Source organism: Choristoneura fumiferana, chromosome Z (genome assembly GCF_025370935.1).
Source record: "Choristoneura fumiferana chromosome Z, NRCan_CFum_1, whole genome shotgun sequence".
NCBI lineage: Eukaryota > Metazoa > Arthropoda > Insecta > Lepidoptera > Tortricidae > Choristoneura > Choristoneura fumiferana.
This window is the reverse complement of record NC_133472.1, coordinates 32,430,487-32,458,415: the sequence shown is the minus strand read 5'-3', so window position 1 is coordinate 32,458,415 and position 27,929 is coordinate 32,430,487. Positions and strand designations below refer to the sequence as shown.

At 37.8% G+C, this 27,929-nt stretch overlaps 1 protein-coding gene across 3 annotated transcripts; it reads left to right on the top strand.

Moving 5' to 3' along the window:
- Window positions 1-349: 349 nt before the first annotated feature.
- LOC141434673 (uncharacterized) lies at window positions 350-27,437 on the top strand. 3 transcript variants are annotated; one of them, XM_074097112.1, is made up of 11 exons: window positions 350-470; window positions 12,913-13,044; window positions 13,483-13,656; window positions 13,740-14,956; window positions 17,597-19,423; window positions 20,006-20,177; window positions 20,255-20,326; window positions 21,480-21,657; window positions 24,384-24,621; window positions 24,731-25,861; window positions 25,939-27,437. In XM_074097112.1, exons 2-11 carry the CDS (start codon window positions 12,929-12,931, stop codon window positions 26,403-26,405), a joined length of 5,592 nt encoding a protein of 1,863 aa, XP_073953213.1. In that variant the 5' UTR covers window positions 350-470; window positions 12,913-12,928; the 3' UTR covers window positions 26,406-27,437. The 3 variants fall into 3 exon arrangements, with proteins under 3 accessions (XP_073953213.1, XP_073953205.1, XP_073953222.1); XM_074097104.1 differs by having other exon boundaries at window positions 17,594-19,423; XM_074097121.1 differs by lacking the exon at window positions 13,483-13,656 and having other exon boundaries at window positions 17,594-19,423.
- The last annotated feature ends 492 nt before the right edge of the window (window positions 27,438-27,929 follow it).

The following is a 27,929-nucleotide window of genomic DNA, read 5'->3' as shown; positions in this document are numbered from 1 at the left end:
CTTAGAAAACAAAAGATGTTAAATAACGAAACAAAATCTGAAATACAAATTTAAACCTTATATTGTTTTATTTATAAATAACGGTACACTTGTTGTTTTTTTCGTAACTTTCTAACATGTTAGAAATAAATAGCTAAATATCTAATCCGTATGCTACAAAATTATTATTTCAATATGAAATTTTCATATGATTGATTAATTAAGCTGCATATCCAAATAAATAATAATAACGATATTTTAGTAATTTAAATAGTAATAACTATTTTTTTATTTTCAATAAATAGAAGTCTGTACTGTACTATCTGTATCTCTCTGAATTTTGGATAATCTATCTTTAATGTCACGACACACGACAGCATTGTTAAATTATCGATCGTGTGTTCTTGAAAAGCCGATTGTTTATAATTTTACATCAATATTAAATAAAGTATCCACAATTTATCATTTCATTAATTATTGGAATCTTAGAGGTGAGTGCCATTGTAATTAACTAAGGCTTTATGGTGGCCGGTTTTAAATGTTAAAATGAAGTTATGTAGAACAAACGGAACTCTGGATATTTAGCTGTTTTGCAAAATAACAAATAAAGACAAACCTATTGTGTTCAATTCCGGTCTGGTGTCGCTCTTATTTTAATACTAGCAAAGTTACTGTGAAAAAGGAGTTATTGCGCGCCGTTAGTGCCGTTTACGGAACCTAGAATTTTTAAGTTAAGATTAAATTATGACACCTATCCTCTGAACCATTTGGTTAAGTAAATCGATTATGTTATTAAGTAGGTACTTATTTTGATTTGACTGGTGAAAGAATATCTGAATTACGATGTAAAGCCACTCATTTTTATCTAGCCTATGGGTGGAAAAATTTCAATAAACTTAAAAAAAAAACAAGTTTATCAGTACAGTCCAGTTCATAAACCACATTCACACAATAGAACAAATAATAGAGAAATATAAAGAAAACAGTAAACCTCTTTACATAGCTTTTGTGGATTATTCCAAAGCATTTGACAGCATAGTACACCCATTTATATGGATGGCTCTAAGAAATAATGATGTAAACAAAGTTTATGTCAATATTATAAAGAACATCTATTCTAAAAGCGTAAGTAGAGTAAAACTAGAAAGACAAGGAGAGGAATTCACAAAAAATTGGAAGAGGGATGCGGCAGGGAGACCCACTCTCCAAAGCTATTCATAGCAGAACTCGCAGACATGTTCAAGAACATTAATTGTTAAAATAAAGGCATAAGGATACTCACCTAAGGTTCGCAGATGACATTCTCCTTTTTAGTGAATCCGTAACAGATTTAGAATCAATTTTACAAAAATTAAACTCTGAAAGCAAAAAAAAAACGGCTTACATATGAATGCGTCCAGAACTAAAATTATGTCAAACAGTCAAAAGAAAACAATCAAATTAGATGAAAAACCGATTGAATATGCAAATGAAAATGTGTACACAGGTAAATTGGTTTCCTTTAATGCAATGAGAATGAGATTGACAGAAGAATTAGCACAACTTGGAAGAAGTACTGGGCCCAAAAACAAAAATTCTGAAAGGGAACTAATAGCCTTAATATAAAAAAGACCATAATGGATTCTTGCATTCTCCCAAGCTTAAGTTACGCTAGCCATACATGGGTCTTCACTGAAAAAGTAAAAAACAAAATTCGTAAATATTAATTAGAAGCAGGGCTCTGCTGCTAACACTTGATATTTTTATGGACACAGCAGTTTAAGGCATACTATATTTAGATATACCTAAAAATTTGAATCATGCAGTCCGACTCGCACTGTGCCAGTGATAATTGCATTCATATTTGTTTAAAAAATAAAGTAGAGAAAAAAAAAATAGGTAACCACTTATAATCTGCTGCAACTTGATTTTCCACGAGCTAGGATTGTGGTAAACAGAGATAGTAAGTAAACCATTTTTCGTATTATCCTTATTTTTATCTCAGTTTTGCATATGTGTAGTTGAATATCAGGCCTGTGGTTGTATGTAGTTGTAGGTAAACTATTTTGTTAAGTTATTTAGCACTTTAGTTTTAAATTACTCTTATGGTTTCACTCATTTGTCTTTTTTTTTTTGTAGCATTTCCATGTGGGTACTTTGAGTATTTATCTAGGTAAATACTCAAAGGGGTTACCATCTCAATAGATGAACTTCAAAAGTAATTTATTTTTAACAGCAATATTAATAATGATAATAATAATTTTTATTTACTTATATTTCTCCACCACAAAGTTATAGTATCAAACATATTTAATAAATTTAAGTGTGCAGTTTACACTTATGTGGGGGTGACTGGAGCTAGAACTAGGCAGAGCCTTTGTGTCAGGTCACTGGGTCTCCAACCCTCAGTTGCCAGTAGTTACTACTCTACTCTTAGGTGGTATGAAAAGAACAAAGGCATAGATTGAAAAGATATTATAAAATAAAAATAACAATATTGATTTACAGATATATCGTAGACGTGTGTGTGTGTGTGTGTGTGTGTGTGTGTGTGTGTGTGCGTGCGTGCGTGCGTGCGTGCGTGCGTGCGTGTGTGTGCGAGAGAGAGTGTGTGTGTGTGAATTAAATGCTAGTAGCCAGTAGCTACTTAATAATTATATGTTTTTAACACTGGTTTTTAACATTACGTTTTCTATTGGTGCCGTGCGTTGCGTACCCACCTTTTACGACAAATTTAAGTTCACGTAATTTAATTAATAATGGGTGTGTATGTAGTCTCGTATAGGATACAGGTTTTGTTCGTTTGGAGTTGATCGTCGTGCATATGAATAGGCGTGATATCAGTGTCTACTTGTTGTAATGTATGATGTCATTCGCCAGCATTTTGCTTGTCGGCTGCATGATTAGCATTCCGAATTCATACATTAGTTGTCGTTAGGTACCTTGCTTACCCTCTGCGTAAGGACTTCACAGAGAGTAGGTATGTAATGACTGTGATTGGGACTTCAATGTAAAAACTACTGATAGCATATTATTATTGATACATAAACAAATATCATGAGACAAATGACACCAATTGACCTAATCCCAATCTAAGCAAAGTGTGTACAATGGGTACTAGACAACGGATATTATATGAAACATCCAAGATCCTAAAACAAACATTCGTATTATTCATACAAATGTCTACCCCTGAAATATCTATCATGCTGAACCTTAGGTATGCCGCGGGACGGATCCGTCCCGTCCACGCCTCCAATGTAATGTGTACTGTGGGGACTGTAACTTGGTAAGAGCTTAGGTAAAGGGGATCTACGCGCGTGACTTTACACTCAGTTCAAATAAAAAGGATGTTTCTTCAGTATTTGGATTTAATGTACTCAGAGCTTAACAATACTTTACAGATACTTATAGGTCCAGCCGCTCAGACTGTCGGGAGTCGGGAGCAATCTGTGCTCCGGCATGTATCAAATTCTAGAATCATACAATACAAAAATACTATCATTATACATAATACAGTCAATCAAGCGTGCCAGGTGGTCAGTTTTACCACCTGCCAGCGGTATACAGCCTAGTTCCTACATATCCCTCGTTCCTCTCAGAGGTGGGGACCTAATCTAAGAGCCTTACCTAAAGGGGACATTACAGATAGAAAAAAGGGCCTTTTCTAAAGACTAGCCACATCCTTTTCATAAAATTGTAGTCTATGTTACTATAATCACTATCAGTTTTATAGATTAAAAAAAAAAAACTAAGGATGGGGCTTCGCCGGCCAAAAAAAAACCCGTCACAAAAAAGGCACGGCGCCTTTTCGGTAAAAACCTAGCTAATGGAAAGACGCGTGACGTTGCCGGTGCAACTTGACACGTCATTCTTGCTTCAGAAACATCCGTGTCACATTTAATCTTTGGCCATAATGCCACTAGACAACTGTGCTTCATGGCAACAATATCATGCTGCCAACATCTGCTCCACTAGCACATGTTGCTAGCATAATTTGTCTATGCTGCCAACATCTGCTCTACTAGCACATGTTGCTAGCATTACTTGTCTATGCTCTCAGCATCTGCTTTGACGGCAGTTGCTGACAACAAGACCAGTTTTTCTCTATTCCTAGACAAAACATCATGACAGCGGTAACTGCCATAACATTCCATCTATTACCGGAATAGATGAGATGCATGCAAACCCAGGTCCCTTCAAAAGGTGCACCCGAGCTTTCATCCAGCTCATGGTAAACGGTTTTTACCACGATCAATGTGCTCACCTAAATTACCAAGCTGAACACATTGACTTACCCATTCCTAAACCTGATACCTGTAACTACACTTTATAACTAACTACAAGTTCCCTAATGTTCTTCATCAGCTGTGGAAGTCTTCATACTTCATGTTCTGCCCATCATTCTTCATCAGGTGATGAAGGTTCTTGGTGTTCATGTTCTTGCTTCTCAGCACCCCAGAGCGGAGTTGCAGTTCAACAACGACTGCAATGGCCGCTGGGTTTCCATCTTATTCTTATTTCACAGCCAAAGGCTCCAGGTATTCGATCTTTTTCTTATTTCACAGCCATAGGCTCCAGTTTTCCATCTTTTTCCTATTTCACAGCCATAGGCTCCAGTTTTCCATAATAAAAAGACTGAGCCAAGTCTTCTTGCGACGGATTTGTTCTGTCAATTTCTGCTTTACTAAATCATACGACTGCAATGTCGTTAAATTGGCCTTATACCAGGACAACACAGGTCCCTCATAAAAAGTACACCGACCGCGCCTAACTCCACCACTTGTGGGGACTGTAACTTGGTAAGAGCTTAGGTAAAGGGGATCTACGCGCGTGACTTTACACTCAGTTCAAATAAAGTAAGTAGTAAATGAGCACTTAGAAAGGATTTTTAGAAATTCATCCCCTAAGGGGGTGAAATAGGGGGGTAAACATTGTATGGTAATTTTCTAATTTCTGGACTTAGAAGTAAGAAAATAGGTATAAAAGTTCTCGATTACAATAAAAAAATAACTGTGTAGGTGAAATGGATATAATTACCCCTAAAGGGGTAAAATAGGTGGTAAAGTTTGTATGGAAAATTTCTCATTTCTGGGCTTAGCATTATGAAAATTGGTATACTTACAGGGTCCTGATTAAAAATAAAAATGATCTGCGTAGGCAAAGATAAAGAAAGAAGAAGTAGCTTTCGACTTATTAGGGGGGAGTTTCTATAAGACTTCCTTATTTGTAGACTAAAAATATGGCGGGTCATAATTTTAAATGATCCGTATGGTGTTGGCGACTTCAATAGGGGCGGGGGTTTTTCATACAAAATGTACACATAAAATGTGGAAATTAAATTGATATTTAAAATGATGTGTGAAATAAATTTGCAAATAATTATGCAGTAGGTACCTAACTTAAAAATTACTCATCGGGTTGTGCATAATAAAATCAATAATATTAATATAAGCGTAATTTTTGTGTGATTGTCCGTTCTTATTCATCTTTTACCTAATTTACAAAATATTATGTAAGTACAGTGCAATTTCGAATATATACTTCGGGTTCTAGAGTAAGATTCGGTTCTCGCCGGAAGCACACGAGATAATTAATTTACTCTCCCGCTTTGCATAAAACTCAAAACTGGTAATAAATGTTGTTTATAGCGAAGTACTTTAGTAAACTGTTTCCTATCGTTTACGGCGTAGTACTTCGCTATGCACACAGGTACAAATGTCACAATTATAACGGGGGTTAATAAAAACATATGCCCTGATAACTAAAGTACACGCGGACAAAGTCGCGGGCAAAAGCTAGTATAATTATATTTTCTTCCAACTATGCTTTAATTTCATCATAACCGCACTAAATACCCAGCACAAAGCGGGACTTTTCTGCTCTAGAGCAGAAAAAATGTATGCAAATCCTTTATTGCATTGTTTTAGATTTTTTTTAATTGCACCACCAAAGAGGTAACACAAGTATTTTTGCTGTAAAATTAGCCTGCATAGTGTAAAAAGATCTATGTTAGGTTGCTCAACCTGACGGTCTTATGAAATTGGACAGATCTGCTGGCTACTAGCTCTGCCAACAAAAAGTAAGAAATAAAAATAAAAAAAATTGGCGGGCACCTTGCGATTTTTCCGTGGTCATTTTTTGAGAGTGCGAATGTAAACTTCAAAAAAAGGAATCATCGAGTGCTATTGACATTTCTTTCCTATTAATTGTTTAGCATGAATTTTTTTTCGTCTACTATTCCTGTAATAGTTGAAAGAAAAGCAGATTATGCACCTCGCTTTAAGTAATTCATATTGCCCTCGTGCTTTTTAAAGCCATCGCTAATGCTCGGGCTCCAAATCGGCACTCGGTGCGATAATAAATAACTTTCTGCTTGGTGCAACAATCTACTATTATCCGTTGCTTAGTACCCATAATACAAGTTTTGCTAAGCTTACTTTGGGACTAGGTCAATTGGTATGAATTGTCCCGCGATATAATATAATATAAATATATATGTCAGAGGGACCGCACGACACGAACTTCGAGTTTCGAGTTTCGTAGTAGCCCTGCAGCTCTGCGTACCGTGAATCCCATTTTCGGATTGTCCCAATTCGTTTGGCGCTAACTTCACATTTTTTTACATCTTGATAGACTTGTAAGTTGTAAACGATGGGTAGAAAGTGAATTGCGTAATCTCCCATTATCAAGCTACTGCTGACGATTGATATCAGGTGATTAGATGATAGATTGCAAGACATTTTGACGATAGGTAGGTGCATACATTTCGTGAAATTAATGTCTTATATAAAGTATTATCACAATCTTAGCTACTGTTATAAATACTTAGAAATTATCATACATTTTATTAAGATATTACTCCCAGCGGTGGTATTTAACTTTAATACGTTTGTTTTTATTGATTTATTCGACATCAAAAATGATTTGTTAGATCGCTTTCCCAAAAACATTTTTCCTTGCAGCTAATATTCTTTCCGCATTTTTTTCCGAACACAATTTTAACAGTTTTTTTTCATGTAGCGATTTTTAATAAAGCGTTTTATATTGTTTGCGATTACCTATTTTATTCGCATATTTTACCAGTAGATTTTCTCAAAGTCGCAAATATAATATAGTATTTTTATCACACTTGCTTGTCAATGATGTTAATTGACGAGCAAGTATTCTACGAGCAAGTATACTATATTATATTTGCGACATTGAGAAAATCTACTCCATGCCTGTATACTAAAGGACAATGGCCTAAATTGTTCCCGGGGGAGTTATGGATGGATTTACGTACCTACAGTTTTCTTCTCAAGGGAGTTATGACATTAGTTTTAAAAAGTAAGTAGGTACGTCATTTCAGACTAAAGAGGTTTCAAGTCAGCCAACGTTTTATTTACATCTTTAAAACTTAGCTATAATCCAATTTAACACCATAAAAGTTTTCCACGCATCATGAAACTTCGTTATTTTTATATTTTTAATTTATATCAAATTGTTTTGCAATGATTTTTAGTAAATTTTTCTTAGCATGTTGAAATCTATGGTAGACGACTCGAAAATAGTGACAATCTGGGGGGCTACTTACTACGCAATTCGAAAATAAAAGTTCGTATCGTTATGCTGACGCAAATATTTACGAGATTTTCGAGTTTTGTTTTACTCCCCGTATCGGCGGGTAGCTTATTTTTATTCAGGTTGTTTTTAGCGTCTTTCTTTTGCCGCGCTATGAAGCGTTTAGACACAAAATAATTTCTTTTTTAATTTTTTTTCCTCACAATGTGATGAAAATCATTGTGTGTATCACGGGTCTTTACCCGGATCACAAACTCGAATCATTAAAAGCCTACTAATAGACTCGTTAGTAATCCCCTTCTTACGCCCCTTAAGACGCATTGTACTATTTTTCAAACTCGATTTTTATACGTTGATTTTATATTATTATTATTATTAGTTTTCTAAAATGAAAGCTGAATCCAGCTATTGTTTGAGTGGCAACATTATTCAAATATCATAGACAAACAGATGAGAAAGAGGTATTTAACTTCAGTTTAGTTTATTACGGCTTAAATTGAGTTTAGTTAATTATACGGGCTTTGTGTTATGTAAAAGTACGCGTTTCCTCTCCCTTAGTGCCCACCAAAATGAAAAAAAAGTAAAACCTACTCCAAAAAAATAAAAAAATATAACAAAAAATGGAACCGACTACAAAACCCTTAAAAATATTTTTCTAGGTACGTACAGCAGGAGTGGGACAATAGTCGTCTACCGCTTTTACATACTATGGGTTTCAATCCCTCCTGCTGGGTCGTGCTCTCGTGCTGAGTCACCGACTTCGAGCTAGTACGTACCTAGAAAAATATTTTCAAGGGTTTTGTAGTCGGTTCCATTTTTTGTTATTTTTTTGGAGTCGGTTTTACTTTTTTGTTTTAAAATTTTCTTTATATTTCACTTTTTAGTGATTTGTAGAGTTGCGCCCGCTCGGTCTTTAAAGGGAAACCTCGCTCAATCGGTCAAATGAACTAGTTCGGTCTTTTAGTTCCTTTAGCTCCGAGCGGCTCCGACCGAAACAGGGAAAGGGAAAGGGAAAGGGAAAGGAGGGAGTTTAGAATCGAATCGGTCATGAACTGAACTGGGAGCTAAAGATCGGAATGTTAAAAAATAAGGAGCATAGTATAATAAAAATTATACGTTGTAATCAGATAAAAAAAAAACAAATATTTATTTGTTGTCGTAGTGTTTAGTTTCGTTTAACCGGGTTTCTAAGTATGGTTCTTTGGTATCATCAAACAAGCGGACAATGTAGGTACAATGTAAAATAAATGCGTCTCTCTCGCACTTGAGCAGGATACGCTTTGAAATAATACTATTTGTCTCGTTCACATCGACCGAGCACCGCGCCATGCCGTCCGCTCCGCTCTTTACCTATTCGTTTCCTCGTTCACTCGCTCACTTCCAGCTCCCGCTCCGTTTTAGCTCCGGAGCCAAAGGAGCGCGGACCGAGACCGATTAAGATCGTTTACGAGGAACTAGTTCTTTTCGGTCCGCGATGGGAATTCATTCTTTTTAGTTCTTAGTTCAGGACCGACTCAAGCCTAGTGATTTGTAGCCAAAGTACATCTCACAACGATTCCCTTAAGCCCAAACACGACTTATTTGCTTTGTTTTATAACAGAGTTTCGTTGCCTACCTTCTTGCTTCAGCATTAGATCAGTTCGAAAGAATCATTAACTTAAAGCTTCTTCTTAGTCGCTTATCTAGGTAGGTATATTAATCATGATCGTTTATAAACGAGCGAGCATTACTTAGCTTTGATGAGTTCCATTGGTCATCACGGTCTTCTTCATCAGGTCCAGGTTACCAAATGATACTTTCTGAATGTAAATGCTCATCTTAATGCTAAAAATGCCAAAATCGTGCCTATAAAATTGAGGTTTGCCCTCGATATTTAATTTATTACTAGCGATATAAGAACAATTATATAATTTTACTATTATTCAAAGAAACCAATAAGATAGCTTTATCTTTTCGTTTTACAGTAAAAGTACAACGAAACATGAAGTAAACAAAACCTGACATAACGAAAATAAAACACACTTATTGAATAAATTTTACTTACCTCATTTAATTTTAATGACCAAAAATGAATTCACAACCTTTTGTCCACCCAAATAAGGGTAACACAGTAATTTTGTATTATAAATTAATACGTTATAGGTTTGATTTTTGTCACCATGTCGCGATTAAATTTCAAAACGTCAGAGCATCAGAGCCAAAAAAGTTGCGGATGCTAGGTGGCGCTGATGTCGTGCACAGAGCCAATAACAACAGCTCTATCTAGTTCCAAATAAAAATAGTGTGTTAAGGCGGGATGTTCTCTATTTGAATTAACGATGGAAGAATTCGAAAATGCTGTTTTTGTTTTATTTGTATCATGACAAATAGTCATACTGTGTTAAAATTAGAAAAAGGTAAATAAGGTTTATTTTGTACTGATGGTTATTTTTTACATAACTTTTTGAAAAGTTTTGCAAGTTGATAACAGAACAGAACCGCATATCACGATCGCGTGACATCGTCTATACTATACCCGAAGCAAGCCCGAAGCGTGCTTCTAAAATCCGAAGGTTTTTTAAGAGCTCACTGAGTGTAGGTATATATATGTGACGACCGGTTGGCGAAGTGGTTAGAGATTCGATTCCCGGCCGGGATAGATATATTTGTATGAATAATTACGAATGTTTGTTCTCGGGTCTTGGACATTTAAACTCGGATCTCGGAAACGGCACGATTTCGATGAAATTTGGTATGTAGGGGTTTTCGGGGATGAAAAATCGATCTAGCTTGATCTTATCTCTGGGAAAATGCTGGTCACCGAGTTTCAGCCCGAGCGGAGCTCGGTCGCCCAGGTACTATTTATTTAAGTATGTATTTATCTATATAAGTACGATTATTCGTTGCCTAGTATCCATACTACAAGCTTTGCTTAGTTTGGGACTAGGTTAATTGGGTCCATCCATGGTGACTCGCGTTACTTCTCCTATCTTGTCGTATATTTCAAATCCATTGCTGCCTATATCGAAGTACTTTAAAAATATCAAAAGGGAAAAAAAGTGAATAATAAATCGAAGTACTTTACCTCAAACAAAGTTTTTTTAGTACCTTGTATCTTTATTGATTTCCCTTTGATTTTTGAATGAATTAATTACTGACAAAATAACAAAACAATGACATAAACAATCGAACTTCTTTAATATTTAACCAAATTAAATAAAAACGTTAATATACAGAAAATATTAAGAAAATACAAAATATCTATAGGACTAAAACTACTATTAAATTAAAATAACTAAAACTAAATTAAATCAAAGATATACATTTATGTAATTAACTATAATGTATATATATATAACTCGCGTTACGTCGATTTCGTGACTCGCATTACTTGCGACTAACCAGAACACTATTGAATATTTATATTATTTCTAGCAAACAAATATATCATTTTTTAAGCATTCATCATGAAATATGGTATACTCTATATTACAAAAGGCTTTTAATTCTTTCTTTAATTCTGCAAGTGGGATATTTGTGTTACTTTTTTTACCCTTTTGTCAAACGCTTGGGAAAATTGAGCTTTCTGCAATTTTCCACACTGCAGCACTGCCAGTACATTATGAAGATGCCAATAACCTTTGAAGCCTTAGAAAATACTGCATCTAAATAAGTTTCTTTAGAAAGAGCTTCGATTTCCCGAGGAGAGAGGTTGATAACTTGTCGAGTTCATAAACTTGTAAGCAAAAATTATATCGAAAATATCTGAACACGCTTTTACTTACGCCGTTAGCAATAGAGTCGTGTTCATATATTTTTGTTAAAATTTTTGCTCACAAGTTTATGAACTCGATGCTGTACAGAAGACTCCTTTGCTGCATTAGCAAAGACAATCAGCAAAAAAAACAAATTCAACACTTAATTTTTTCGTTGTCGTGTCCGAGTTACGTGGATTGACCCAATTGGTGTCAAGTCTCCCATGATAATTTAATATTATTATTATTTGCGAAGAAGAAGAAGAAATATGCGAAGAAAAGAAACGTGAACACTATAAAACACTTAATAAAAAATTGCTAAGTACTTGAAAAAATATGAAATTATGAATACGTCATGAAAAAGCGCGGTGTGAAGCTTTGCTACTAAGAAAAGATGCTTGTGTGAAAATAATGTATATGTCGGCGGCCGATCGTAAAATCCGCCAGATCACGAAATTCCTAGGCATATCGTGTAATGCCGCCATTTCATGAATTAGCTAAGGGACATCCGCCATATCGTTCAAAACTCACCGTTTAACGATTTGCCTAGTGATGTTTAGGAAAATCATGAAATTCCTAGGCATATCATGAAGCGCCGTCATTTCATGATTTGGCCAGTTTAGGCAGATCATGAAATTCCTAGGCATATCATGAAACGCCGCCATATCGGTCTGGCACTTCGCCGGCCGCTGCCGCGGCACGCTCGCTTCGCTCGCTCGGCTCGTGCGTCTTGATCACAATTAATACTAACCACTCCTCGCTTCGCTCGTCGTACCTAAATTTTTCTTCTTATAAGAATTAGAATATCGACGAATACGTTGCTCTAATCGATCTGCCGTATTGTTTCTCAGGAACATCGTGATATGCCTGGCCAACTTTTAGCCATGTAGAATTGTAGATTGATTTCTGTAACCTATCTGTTTTGTGATATAACTAAGTTTATTTCATCTGAGAACTAAGTATAACATAATATACTCAGCGGCACAAAAGGCCCACTCTTCACACACAATTACTTACCTATTACTGCATAGGTAGGTACTTACCTACATTTGAGGGTCAGATTTTTTGCCGCTTAGTATAAATCAAGGACACAAAGGTATAAACTTAAGAAATAACTATAATTATTATGTTTCTTAATCGATAAATAACAACTAGTGAATACTTTATTTATCAACAAAATACTAACCTCTAAAATACGGGCAGACGTCAATGGTTTTTTCACATTGTGCACAGAATCCGTTTGATTCACATAAAAAGAACGGAGCTGATGTTCAAAAGCTTCTTGTGCACTTCTATTTTGAATTCAATCACTATTTTGGTTTAAATAACAAGCTTTTCACTTTGGTTTTAATGAATGCAAAAATGTGTAAATAAATATAGAGAGAATATAAATACAACAAATGTATCTTATATGTATATATATATATATATATATATATATATATATATATATATATATATATATATATATATACACATATATATATAGTACCTGGTCTTATTTATAGGAATGTAGAAACTCACAGTATGCCCCAGGTATTTGATAAAAAAATCCAACTTACTACATCTTTGATTGTTCATAAACTTGACCGCCCGAGTAAGAACAACACTTGTTGTAGTCTAATTAGGCGTTATATCTTCTGGTATTTAATTGCAGGCGTAAGAGATGCTTAATGCCGGGGGCTCGTACGAGGGTTAAGCCGGAACCGGCGATCGAGCCCTCAGCTTCAGATGAAGCATCGCAGCTGGAGATTCATCTTCAAAGACAATTAGAAGAAGACATTGCAAGGTACGATTCATTTCTATAAAGACTTCATATATTTTACTTATGCTTGGGATTCAGGTGCAGTTCATTAAAACCCTAAACGCTAATTTTATCCGTCATCGATATACCTAGTGCCATCCACGAAGACGCGTGATTTTGTCAAAATTAGACATTAATGACATTGTAATAAGAACCACGGCACGCGTCATCGTGAATGACTCTACCTATACATCAATTCCCTAATCATCTTTACCTACCGTTCGAGGCGTCTGTTATGTCTTTGTGAAAATGTACATGGCGTTACATTTGTTATGTAATCTAGTGACAATACATATCAGTAGAAATCAGTATTGTCCATCAACCTAACCTACATTATATATTTATTTAATTAATTTAGTTGTGTGTGACTTTGCCTCAAGTCTTGCACGTATTTAACTTAATATTCCCGGTACCTTGTTGCAGAATATTTGATGAGTCTATCTATTCCGACCTTGAAGTGGTGTGTGGGAAATTAAAAGTCCTAACTCATTCTTGTATACTAAAAGCTCGCACGAATGAATTTTACCATAAGCTTGAAACCATTTTGCATGTTAACATTGGGCGCAGTACCTTTGACGAAATTTATTCCTTTGTGAGGTAAGTCGACTGAAGTATCTTGGACATTACATTTTATTAGTTTTTTGTTTAACCAACGTAACTAGTTTTCATTGTGTTTACAGTGATGCTTATACGGAGTGCAATATCAGAAATCAAGAAAAAGAAATACTTGCTTACCTAAACGATACATTTCAAGTTGTAAGAGTGATTCCAAATAACAACTGCATCGATAAAGAAGAACCTGAGGACACTGAAATATTTTTGACTCCGAAGTGCTTAAGCCCCTATGTCGAAAAAGGATGTCAAAAAAGTATTAGCTCTAGTCCAAGCACCGAATTAACAAAAGAATACTACGCTTTGGTACCCATTGATGGAAATTTATTAGAAAAAGAGCTGATAGAACAAGACGCTCTTTCGAATGCATTTTACTCAATTAATAAAACACAATCTGATGATTTGAAGAAAGCCAAATCTTCACAGTGTAATAAACCCACTTCGCTATCTCTTAGTTCTAGTCATACTTCCAAACCAGTCAAACATTCCAACAGTTGTGATATATTATTTAAATGTCATCCGAAAGATAAAGTTGTGTCCGAAATCATAAAAACTAATGATAAATTGAATAATGCTGTCAATAGTGTGAAGTCTAGTAGCAATCAAGTCGAGTTCCGAAATTCAGCGAAGAGCTGCAACAGCGAGTCCTATGCGGAGAAATCATTTGATCTCGCTTATTCCCCAGACAGCTTGATCACCGACGAACCCAGTTCCTCCTCAGACTACTTGTCTGCTGCGTATAATTTTTCACCAGGCGCTAGCTCTTCTGCGTGCGTCCCTCAATTAAATGTTGGGGACAATATTTCCAAAATGGATAACGTATTCACTTCATCAGACTCAGGGCTGGAAAACACCGGTCTTTTGGAAAGCCTTAGCAGTCATAAAGACGTTACTCTAACTGATTTATCATTAACAGAAAGCACTTTGCACGATTTAACCGTAGATGATGCTCATTATTCTACTAGCAGTTCTATAGTAGACAGCAATCCAAATCACAGAACAAAAATACCAAGTACGAGTAATACAGTCATATCTAACACGCATGCTGATATCAATGGACAGAAACTTAACCAACCGAGCAGACGCAAAGATCTAGGGTGTTGCAAATCATCTAAAGAAGAAAAGCAGCGTCAAAATGAAGAGATATTTATTATGGAGTCATCATCTTTATCTTCAGAAACTGGTTCCTGGGAATCAGTGTTTCCTCCTAAATTAGCTGAAAGAGAAATTTGTGAACGGTTTATTAATAAAGAACGACAGTATGCTTACACGGATGACGTGAAAGGTAAATTTACACATACACATATATATACACATTTACATATCTTTACGAAATGTATTAACGTAATTATTAATTATTTCCCAACAATAATAAATTATAAAATAAAACCTTTAGCTCGATCGCTCCACCTACAGACGTCTTGACTTACCTTTACACGCGCGTCTGTACCAACCCTCATTCCATAACTTTCTTTACTCTTTTACACTCACCTTTCACCTCATTCAAAATTTCATTTATCCACTCACTCACACCGCGCGCCATATTTACCAGTTGTCCGAGCGCGCCCAAGATGGCGATACCACCGCGCGCGACTTTACAGTAGTATCAGTTGGCCTAGTGGTTAGAGAACCTGACTACGAAGCTTGAGGTCCCGGGTTCGATTCCCGTGGCGGGGCAGATATTTGTATGAAAAATACGAAGGTTTGTTCTCGGGTCTTGGGTGTTTAATGTGTATTTAAGTATGTATCTATCTATAACCCATAACACAAGCTTTGCTAAGCTTACTTTGGGACTAGGTCAATTGGTGTGAAATGTCCCGTGATATTTATTATTTATTAGGTTCCTTGACCTGTAAGTATTTTACAATGCACGTGCTCGGAAAGTGCCTCTTGACGTGGGTCAACATATCCATAGAAAATTAGTGATCCTGCACGCATCCACAAGTGTGCAGTAAAGTTGTATGGATTTTACTTACCGCACTTGTGCGGTAAAGTAACTTTTTAAATTGCCAAATTATGTCCAAACTATTGTTAAAAAAAATAAGTCTAAAGAGTCGTTATAGATAGGCTTTGAACAAATAAGAAAACTTTTGATGCAACCAACTGAATATTTACTGATAAGATAATACAGATTAAACGGGACAGAAAAGAGAACATTAATAAAATTTTTTCACGTAAATTCGTATTATAATTCTGTCTAAAGTTATGAAAAAAAAAGGAAATAAATTCTTGAGTCCAATTCGGACCGTGCGACGTCAAGCGCGCGCACTCGAAAGTTAACCAATGAGCTTCCAGTGCGCGCGCACGACGTCGCACGAACCAATCATGGTTACCCGTTCGCGCCTGTCATGAAACCCCGCCAAAGTAATGTTCATGAGTTCAGTCCGGTGAATTAATTTTTGATAATTGATAAGTAAATTAAAATGAAAAGTTCAAATGATGAATTTATATCTGACTTTACGCCGCCTTACGTCCTCCACGAAGCACATATTGCCAGCCAGTGACAAACTCAATCCTGAAATACGTGAACTATAATATACATACCTAAGTTAAAAACATCGTAAATTGATAGAATAATTTACTTCTACACACATGGATATTATAACATCTACCGGTACGTCTTATTCTTTTTATTGCTTTTATCTATTAGAATTAGTGAACCAATTTTGAGTTATTTACAGTTCCAAAGCTAAACAATCTCAGATTTACGGTAACTTTTTGTTAAGGTAGATTAGATACATAATATAAAAAATATACTTGATGATAGTTAACTATTACTCGGATTTATTCACGGGTTGCACTGATATTTAGCATTATAGGAGCGTGCAGGAGATAAGGACTAGCCAATATAAGTGTGGAAAATGTCAAGCAACAATGGCTAATAATTAATCATAAAAAATCACGATACTAAAACAAAGTCTCCTTTACCTATCATTAGTAGCTGTAGCTGTTCTAATCTTCTGAGTCAATGATTGTTATGAAAGTTGGTTTAATAAAGTGTATACGTTAACGAATTTGGTTTGGCGTGCATGTCGGTATGTACTGCCTGCTACTGTAGTAAAAGGAGTATGGCAAATAAATGATGTAGTCACTGCCTCGATTTTTTTCCTCGCTTAATGCATTGTAAAACGTTGTATGATATACGTGTCGAAAGTAGGAAATTCCCAACTCGTGCCGGCTCAAAACACTCGCTTCGCTCGTGTTTCAAATTCTCCGCCACTCGTTGGGAATTGCCTACTTTCCGCACTTGTATCATAAATAACTATTCCCTTTTTCATACTGTGTTTGCGTAAATCACGGGACCCTAGCAACCTCCCCAGGTTAAAAACCTATATTAAGTAGGTAGGTATACAATTTTAACAAATACCGTAAAATGGGGTTACTGGGTAATTATTCTACAGTTCTGTATTTTGTTTAATGTCTTGCAGTTCGAAGTCTCGGTACCCGATACACTTCCCAAAAAAATGACAACACTGAACTTCAATTTTTGCTTTAATAAGTATTTTATTTTCTTTTCCTGTCAGACGCCGTACAGTGATAAGACAGAGTGCAATGATAATGATGGGGTAAAAATGCACAAAACCTAGTATGAATTATGAATGAAATTAAATTCAGGAGCATAGTTACCCAAACGCCGGATAACATTGTTCCTAAATTAAAGTTTATAATATATATAACATTATGACGTAGTTTAAGCAAGCCGGCATCATAGTAGGGGTGATCTACTTTACATAAATACATATATAAACATACCACAGCATAATAATTTTCAAAATAAAACAAAGATTATGAAATTTGGAGCAAATATCGTAGCAAAATACCTCATTTTACGGTAGTTAAAATGAATGTGTTACAATAACAATAATTTCAAGTTATCTATTAGTAATTCACCAATTGTCACTTGTCACATTTTATGTTTCAGAAGATTTGTGCCCCAGTTTAGTTCAAAAATCACCCTTCAAGTCAACGTCTTGCTTTATTGACGCTGCAAGTTTAGCGGACGAAGACGATGACACTATAAACATACAAATTCTACCAAAAGAGTCGTCAGACGTGTTACCAACGCCAAGTCAACCCGTTCCTTGTTCCACAGCTAAAGTTGATATTAGTCCTAATGATTGGTCCGAAAGCAACGATAATGAGGATTCATTAGAGCAACCTGACAATAAAGACCCAGATTCAATCCAAAAGGATCTATCGCCAACTATTTTCGAAATGACTCCTATAACCGAAGATTCGCTGTGTGTAAATACTTACGAAGATGCACCTGTGTTAGCGAACGAAAATAACAAGGCGATAGATACCGGGGATACTTCTAATAAAACCCCCGAAAAAAACTCCTTGCTATCTAGCACAGTGTTTGTGACGAGTACACCACATAATTCTATAATGTCACTGAATGTCTGCACAATGAAACAGCTCGATTCTGACGATAGTAAAATGAACTCTTCGTTATCGGGACCAGAAAGCTTTGGTAATCTTAAAAAGGTACAGAAGTATAATGAGTCGTCTCCTATTGTTTCTGGAGGTGCATCAATAGATGATTATTTACCGCAGGTCGGTAGTCATTCTGATAGTCCTGTTCCAAGAAGACGAATAGAAAATATTCCTATAGTGTCTGGAGCTTACATACCACCGATAGAAGAAGACAACAATAGGAAGTCTCCCAAACCATCGTCTGCTGCGGCTTGGGTAGTTGATATGTCCATGAGCCCTAAGACAGATGATGGAAAAAACACGTCTAGCATCCCAGGAAATAACAAAAAACCAGGTGAAAAGGGATGCAATTCTTTAAAATACGATTCAAATTGTAGTAGCATTTCTGATAATATCAATAAGAGCTCAAGTTCGCTAAGTATTGAGAATGAAAGATCAAGCAAGAAATTTTATATTGACTTATCTAGTTTGCCAGACTCTATACCACCGAAAAACGAGAGTGAAATTGAAAGTTCTATAGAAAAGAAGAATATGTTTTCAATGTATATCGATCTGAGTGGGAAATCAACTCTAAAAGAGATGCCAGCGAGGCTTTCTTTGAATTCTAAAAAAAATAACACCATTGAAGTGAAGACCAAAACTGTTGCAAGCAAAGCTATCAAGGGTTCAGCAACAAATACATCAACACTAGTGTCTACAAAAACTGATTCAGGTAGCCCCGGAACATTTGAAAAATATGAATCGCTTTGCAATGACCTAAATATAAGTATATCAGAAATAATAAGTTGCCCAGAAACTAAGCCAAAAAGTGATAGTGCTGAAGTTATAAGTATGGGTGTTTTAGAAATAACCAAGAAAGAGAGACCTTCACGAGTTCCCGGCGTAGACAAGTCCCCATTTCAGCGAGATGGTGTAATTCACGAAGAACATGCAGGTGATCAATCTGGTGATCTTTTCGTCAAATTGTCCGATCTAGATAGGCCAGCACCAAAAACCGACACGCCAAGTATAACTACTGTATATGAAGAGACGGTTTCAGATGTCAGAATGACAAGATCAATCCCTGACAACAATTGGGGAAACCAAAGCACGTCTAGGCCAATAGATGTCATTAGTTCATTCCACTCAGAGAATGCTTTGAGTTTAAATAGGTTGTTTCCTCACTTGAAGAACGAGTTCAGCAAGAGTATGCCGGGATCGCTGTCGAGCAAAGGGCGACCGCGGGCGGCGTCGAGCCGGGGGGAGACGGACGAGCCGGCCTCGGACGTGTCGGAGCTTAGCAGCGTGCAGAGCAGTATGTGCCGCTCTGTCGTCGGTAAGTACCAACTGACCTAGGGTCCTTTCGTTACACTTCGACGCGATCTTGTATACTTAATTATCATTCCTACGGGACCTGCCTTGCCGGCCTGTTCCCAGTTAACCGCAGCGCGGTCGGTGCTTTTCCCATACATACAACAACGGACAGAGAAATCGTTCGCTGCGCTGCCGATTGTACAAAGTCGGGACCAGACCGTTAATCCATAAAGCACCTTTGTTCTTCGTCTACGGAAAAACCGTGGCCCGACATAAAAATATTGTAATGAAAGTACAATGACACTTTATTGTACACCACAAATAGTAAGCGATACAGAAAACAGGTACACAGAGAGAAAATTACAAATAATTGAAAAACTCAAACTGGCTGCGTACAAAATCTTAACGCAAAGTTTTTTACCTAGCTTGACGTTCGTATCGTATCGAGCAACTTAAAGGTGAATTAAATAAGCTTCATTTTTAATCTAAATAAAATTTCATACCATGTAAACCAATTGAATATTTCGTAAAAGTGTAAGAAATAAAATTAAACAGCAAATAAAATGCTGTTAAATGAAATTTTAAGAACTGTTAATGATTTTAGAAAATAGCACAACAGAAGACACAACCAGTCAGACATCGAGTCTTATCGGATTTTGCCAATCGAGACTCGGCCAGGATCTCCTGAGGATGTTTTTAGAGGAAATTACACCAGATGTCATCGTCGAAGTTTCTGGAAGGCGAATCAAGGCTCATAAGTGTATTTTATCATCTAGGTAATGTAGAACTTTCGTACTTTGTTTGAATTGTTTAAAGTGAACTATGTTAATATTAATAATGTATAATATTTCAGATGTCAGTACTTCGCGAGGATATTGAGTGGTGGCTGGGTTGAGAGTGCTGGAAATGTAATAGTTTTGCCTCCGTAAGTTTTTGAAACTTTTCTATTATTTCATGTAAATACTAAAACATTGTACCTACTGTCATACAGTCGATGGGGTTCGTGATCGCATTCACCATCTATTTCTAGGCCCTCGTCTTATCACTTATCCCGTGTGACTAAAAGAACTGGTGAAAACGATTGTGATTCCAAATGTGTAAGACAATAAGGCCTCAGATTCAGTAGCGTAACTATAGGGTGGCAGGGCTGACAAAATGGGCCCAAGAGGCCGCGAGCTCAGAAACATTTCTTTAACATTGTACCTGAGTATTTTATTTTACTTAAAATTAAATTAAGTACAACGTGATAATATTTACTGATAGGGCGTTAGTGCCCCATCAAAAGAATTTGCCACGGGCCCCAGATGGTATAGTCACGCCACTGCTCAGATTATACATAATGTTACAAGTTACATATTGTTGCAAGTTAAATAAAAGCTTGTACAAAAGGATCGTTCAAAACGATAGATAAAAAAGTTGAACAGTTGAATTCCATTATCAAAATAGGCACAATTAGCGAAGCAATCAATGTATCCCGGCCCGAGGCGAGTCACCTCTTCGTAATGCTCTTTTACTCGGTGACATTACTCTAATATTCGGTGCCGAGATTAAATCAGCCTAACAAGACCACAAGACACATTTAATCTGGCTAAAGATTGACAATATATATCTGGAAATACATTCATTATTTTACATTCCATTAGTTGACCCACTCGTTCGTGTTTGCCTTCCTTGTAAAAATTTGAGATGTCGGCAATACGATCTTGCTATTCGTTTATTATAAAATTAAAAAAAAAAACTTTAAAACGGATGGTGCCACACCGGCACCACATTAGTAATTAATCTGCAAAGTTTCAGCCCCCTAAACTCTATAGTTAAACTTCTCTTCTTCGTGATTTATGGTGTTAACCCGTGGTGTTACCATGCCAATGGTTATTTCCGATACGCCGCGTTTCGACACGTTTTTGCACCGTTTGGAGAGGGTGATTCTACGTTTGTATCGTTTTAGCTTGCCTATCGTATCTCGATCATCTCGCGCAATACCGTCGAGTATCATGATCGTTAGTTAAGATGCGATAGTTTACTTTACGCGATCACGCAACACGTTGTATCTGATTTAAGCGTACGATATATTCCAGTTTCTCGTTCAACGTGGTCCACTTCGCGTTGTGCCACATATACTCGGGCATGGCGACGATCCCTGATTCCATCAGCATCGTGGAGCTGGCCACGCTAGCCGACATGCTCGGGCTCGAGGGGCTCAAAGAGGCTATCATGTTCACGCTCAAGGCCAAGTACTGCCACCACTTCCACAAGGTATGCATCAGATTAAAGTTCCCTATTGTAACCTTACAGACGTCAGTCTGTAATGTTTCATCTTATGTAAACATAGATTTCTTTCGGCACACATGCCGGGACTCTGAACAAAGAGCAGAATATCAAATTTCAAAAGACTTCTCTTGTGTCTAAATCACAATCAAGATTAATACTGATAACGTAAGCATTGGGCTAGGATTGCGTGTCGCCTGCGTGCGCGCTATCGCAAGTACACACTTAAAAGCGCCCTGTAAACATATATTAAAGATATACTTGTTTTATTAAATTACATTATTTCGTACACTATTGAGACTATTTCATTATGAAATTATCAATAACGAATATATTATTTTACTAAAATACTCAAATATGGTCACTGGCAATACTGACGGACAGACAGATCAAGTTTCTGAAGCCATTGTAACAAAAGAAGCGACCGTGGCCAGAGTAGAAAAAATAACTAAAGAGGCCAGGATAGCCAGAGTAGAAAATGTAATCCTTGTCGAAGATGTAACTAAAATTTAAGTATAAAAAGGAGCGCGAAGATGGGCCGAAATACTTTCATTTTGCTACGAGTTTTGGGTTTAGTATTAATCTTGGGGTAGCGGAGAACCCAACCGGATCTCGGCTCAATAAAAGCCGATTCCTAGGTAATGAGAGCCAAGGTCACCTAGCGGTGGTAACGGACAGGCTTCCCTGGGAATGTTCTTCGGTGTAGAGTACGCCTATGGAGTAAGGGCGGGGTCTTGTATTATACCGGAAGAGACAGGCCTAATTTTCTCCCAGGGTTTTGGAGGGTTTCAGATGCCATACCGGTGTCTTAAATTCACCAAGATCTTGTCCGCTTTATCTGTTTATTTATTTATTCAGACTCTTATTCTTCGTTACTGGTATTTGTCCCTCTTGATCACACACGGCACACGGGTGTTAGAAATTAGGCAGCAGAGTTGCCCACTTGACGTAAGTTTAGCTTAGAATAGGCTCTCTCACTGCACTTTGAGAGAGATTCCGCGAGTAAATTAAATGTGGAACCCGGGTTCCTAGTTTGCTGCTTTCGTGTAGTTTAGTTGGTTAGTATAGAAGTACGAATAGGATATAGTAGGTTTGGTATTGTTATCTCCACTTGGGTAAGGTGGAGATTGTGTTTGTTTTATCTGATTTGGTATTTAATTGTGTTTTTCTTCGCATTGACTATACAGCTACTTACCTATTTGCCTAAGGTTGCTTTTAAGCTTGCCTGCTATATTCAGAACCTATATAACTCTCTCCCTTAGCGACTCGACTTACTTACATAGATATATAGATATACTGAACTGACAGACATACTTAATTGATGTCCGACGAATGAAGGGTTTTGGCGATTCGCTTTTCATTCAATGTACTATGTTACAAACGCTAGTAGCTGCAATTGTCAAGATTTCATTTTTTGAACACCTGTAAATTACTACGGGAATCGAAAGAGTTTTGCCTCCTGAACATGGGAAAATATTTATTATAATTTATTTCTCCATATTTAAAAAAAAAAATATGTATATATCTGAATTTGCCAACACTACCACAGAATAGATATGATTCCTTTGCCTTTTTCACCAGAAAAAGGAGCTCTCATAATTTTGTTATAATTTTGACAACTTCTACGTCAGATTTACGCACGCAAGATTTACGTGATCTTTTTTTTTAATAGAGACTAGACAAAAGTAATGGATCTATTGTGTGGTAGTTTTGGAGTTATGCCCTTTTAGAATAAGCACATCTTAAAAAAAAAAAAAATATATATAATATAATAATCGTAGCGAAATATAATATAATATAATAATAATCGTAGCGAAATTTTAAAAATATCAGTGTCTTTCTCTTTCCAACCAGAATACAGAGAACAAATCAAATTATAGTCTTAGAAATATGAAATCTTGTCAATTAAGTGAGACAAAATAATTCAACAACTCATCATCATCATCCCAGCCTATAAACGTCCCACTGCTGGGCACAGGCCTCCTCTCAGAACAAGAGGGCTTGGGCCATAGCTGTTTGAAGTCAAAAGTCTTTGACCACTGTGTGTTGCTAGTGATGACATACGGATCTGAGTCGTTGGCGCTAACGATAGGCCAAATGAGGAAGCTCAAAGTAACTCAGAGGGCTGCTTTCGGATGATGATGATTTAATTGTGTATTAGTTTATGGACGAATTTCTCTTTTTGTTTGTACGCTTGCTAGCAGCAGGTAGAGTACTGTGTTAAAAATAAAGTTGTGTTAAATACTTGTGATGTATACATATCATTTAATAATATTGTAAATCTGTTTTAAAAAAAATATATATACCTCGTTGAGTTTCTTGCCGGATTCTTCTCAGCAGAGGTTTTTCCGAACCGGTGGTAGATTTTTTTTGACATTCATAAGTGCTTGTTATAGCCTAAATTGAATAAAGATATTTTGACTTTGACTTTGACTACGTATAACATGATAAAGACCTGTACAGGTCGATTCACAAGAGCGGGCACGAATGGATTGAATGAGTGAATGACAGTATCTGTGAGTTACCAATTGGAATACACTTCAAGCAAATATGACAATGTCATGCATCTGCCATTTCCCAACAAAAATATCTAAGTAAGGAAGTAAGTAACATTACTTTCGTTCAATCCATTATGCCAGCCCTTGTGAATACATCTGTAACTCACGGTATTCCTGCAAATAAATTATTTCTATTCTATTTTATGACCTTAACAGCCCTGCCCGGTGTGCACGGCTGGCGTCCTGGAATGCTTTCCGCTGTCGTCCGTGTACAGCCTCGATGACTTGTACCGGAAGTGCCTGCGCTGGATCACCAAGCACTTCTCTCGGGTCTGGCCCACGAAGGCTTTCGCCACGCTGCCCAAGGAACTACTTGACAAGTGCTACCAACAGCACATCGTCAATCTTACCACGGAGAACCTTGTTGACACCGTCTACGGGTGCGGTATTACCGGTGAGTGTTTAACTATGGTTGCGTTGGTGTTCGTCGAAAAAAAAGTGTGTGTTGCGCTAAAGCGTGAGCCGGGGACACTGTGGTGACGTGTAGCGTGGTCGTGTTGCAGTGGCGTCGCTGCAGAACAGCCGGTGGGCGGAGTGCGTGGCGCGCATGTGCCGGCGGCTGGTGAATGCGGCGGCGCAGTTCGCGGCGCCGCGGCTGTCGGGCGTGCTGCGCGCGCTGGCGGGCGCGCCGCTCGCGCCGCCCGCCGCCACGCAGGCGCTGCACGACTGCCTCGCCGCCGCCATCGAGTGGGCGCCGCCCGACGAGGCCGCGCGCGCCTACGGCTACCTGTCCGCGCTGCTGGCCGCGCACGCGCAGCGCACCAAGCCCGACTTGATCGCCGACGGCGCGCGCGCGCCGCCCGACACGCCGCTCGCCGCGCACGCCGCCAGCTGGCGGCTGCAGTGCGAGGGCGCACTCGTGCGCGCCGCGCCGCGCGCTGTCAACACGCAGGCCTTCAAGGAGCTGCCGCCCGAGCTGCGCAAGCGGCTGCGCGAGCTGGGCTGCATCATGTACGGGCCGCAGGTGGTGCCGGCCGCCTCGCCGCTGCACGACCGCAAGGCGCGCAGCACCTACCACGCCCGGAGCGGCAAGCCGCCCGCCGCGCTCGCCGCGCGCAGCCTCGACATCGACCAGGTGCGCACCTCGTTCGTGCCCTACGCGCCCAAGCCGGCGCCCACGCACGCTCTCGACGTGCTCAAGGGCAGCCAGGACCTGCGCGAACTGCGCGACCGGAAGACCGTCAAGATGATTCCCCCCAAAATCAGAACTACGAAAGCGCAGGAGGAACGTGCCAGGTTCAATATGGCCAAGACTAATCATCAATCACAGGATCGCCTGACCGGAAAAACGAGCGGTCGAGTTCCGACGTTCGAAAACACCAAGCCGAGATACCTTGAGCCGCGACTGTGCAAGGACAGCGAAAAGAAGTCGCCCACGACAAAGAAACTAATAAACAAAATGGTGTCGTCGAGTGAGTCATCGCGGAACTCCAGTCCCATCCTGGCCAGGAACGCGCGGGCGAGCCGCGGACGCGCGCGCGCGCCTGGCGCCGCCATGTCGCAGGACAGCCTCGCCACCAGTTCGCGCCCGCGCACCGCCGAGCCCTCCACCGATTCGCTCAGCGAATCGCAGAACAGCAACAAATACGCCACTTACACTAAAAGAAAATACACAACGAAAGGTTCTATTGAATGTAAGTATAAAACGACTCCTACAATTTATGTTATGCGAAAAAATCGTCATAGATTTTAAAAATGTGCTTTGTTCTAGCTATCCAATCAACGAAATACCAGGGTGTATTGCAATCAACATCCTCGGGAAATAAAATGAAAACTAAAATACCCGTATATTTGAATCAAAGCGCTAAACACAACCATGCGACAAAGCAACAGACGCATCACGTCAACAACAACGAATCTCCGAAGCGAACTAACCAGCCGAACAAAACTTTAACACTTTCATCGAACTCTGTGCGTAATAAAGCACTAGTTGAGCGCAAAGTACCAGGTTCTCTCATGAACGCGACGAAATCTAGTTCAGCTAAAATAGTTACTAAAACGACGAAAGAGAAGCTAACAAAAACGACCCCTAAATCCAGAGGACCGTTGAAGCATACAAGCAGGCAAGAAATTCACGAGCAAACTACCGAAATTCCTTTGATGCAGCGGTCTGGGACGTTCCTGAAGGATGAACCTACGTTTGGAGAAATCACCACCAACATAGACGTAGACCAATAAAGGATAAGTATAGTTTAGTTGCCATCACTGATAAATTAGTTACTGACTATTCAGAATATGCAGCGCTCACTATTGCTTGGCTATTGTATGTGGTACCATGATTTTAATTTCAGATGCTATTCGTTTGGCTAAAGCGAGTGTTATAAATATTTATACTCATTTCCAATTAGGACATCGAACTCCAACTTTTCCTTTAAACCGTTGCTCCTCTGCTCAGTCTAGTTATCTATGTACAGTCATTCCTGACTCACAGTAGTAGAACGTTCCCACAGTAAATGTCATAATAAATTCCCTTGTCAGGTAATGCGATATTACTGACTTTTTCTACGAAATTCAGTTGGTTCGAGTGTACATCATCGAGAGTGAAAACGTCATTTCATTATATTTTATTTGTTAGAAAAAAACCGTCAAACCATCAGTGGTCAAACCACTGTGACAAGTGCTGATCTCTGACACTAGAATTTGGCAAGCATTACTATTGGTCTAAGATCCGAACTTGAAAAGATCTTCACTGGTCTGATAACAGAATGAAACCTATTTTATAAATAATTAAATTATTTTAAAAAATATATATTTTGCATCATCGAGATAATAAGAAAATTTGATATTGACTTAAGGTATAAACTTAAGCAGTTATGTTGATGCCAGTTACTTTCACTTGATTAGATAATAGAACAAATTGTATATCATATATCAACGTAAGCGCTGTTTTAATGTGAACACGTTGATACAGGGTTGTTTGCATTTAATTAAAAATCATTAAAAACTATTAAAAAAAAATAGCCTGTCCAGGATTTTTTTCGCAAAAACATTTCTAATATATTACTAAAAAAGATATATAAATTTATGCTAAAATACATTTCATTCTATTATCAGTCAATATTTAGTTATGGCATGGAATAGTGAATACAGCTCACTTGATTTTTATACTTAACCAAAATAGCATTGATCCATGTAGGGTAAAAAAATATATATCTCGAAAAGAGTATTGCTAGTACCTACGGTATTAGTGCTTATTACTAATAGATTTGGGAATTGTCGTGTTTGGTTAATATGCTCAATAAAATACCGACAACTCATCAGCATTTCGTGGAAACTTATTATTAGCTTTCTCGTGTTGGTCATGACATCAATTATGATTTAATAGCTATCTTTCATTAGCAAGATACAAGCAGGTTTATACCTAAAAAGACTCGTCAAATAACTCGACCACAAAATAGTAGTTTATGTGACTGTTACATAATGAGAAGCATTAAAATAGGGATTGTGGGTTCATCACACGAGTTTTTTAATGCGTTCACACATATTATAAACAAAACAAAGTAATCTTTGCAACAAGACAAACTGAAAATAAAAAAGAACCGGCCAAGAGCGTGCCGGACACGCCCGGTTTAGGGTTCCGTAGCCTTTACCTAAAAACCAAGTAATATTTTTCTAAGGATTGCGTATTAAGTCGAAAGAAAGAAAGAAAAAACATTTATTCGTGAAATTATTACACAAAATACTATAGGTATTGTGTACGGA

Coding starts and splice junctions, on each gene's coding strand:
- LOC141434673 (XM_074097104.1), top strand. CDS start 12,929: ATGCCGGGGGCTCGTACGAGGGTTAAGCCGGAACCGGCGATCGAGCCC. Junction 24,622..24,730: donor CTACGGGTGCGGTATTACCG/GTGAGTGTTTAA, acceptor GTCGTGTTGCAG/TGGCGTCGCTGCAGAACAGC. Junction 25,862..25,938: donor AACGAAAGGTTCTATTGAAT/GTAAGTATAAAA, acceptor GCTTTGTTCTAG/CTATCCAATCAACGAAATAC.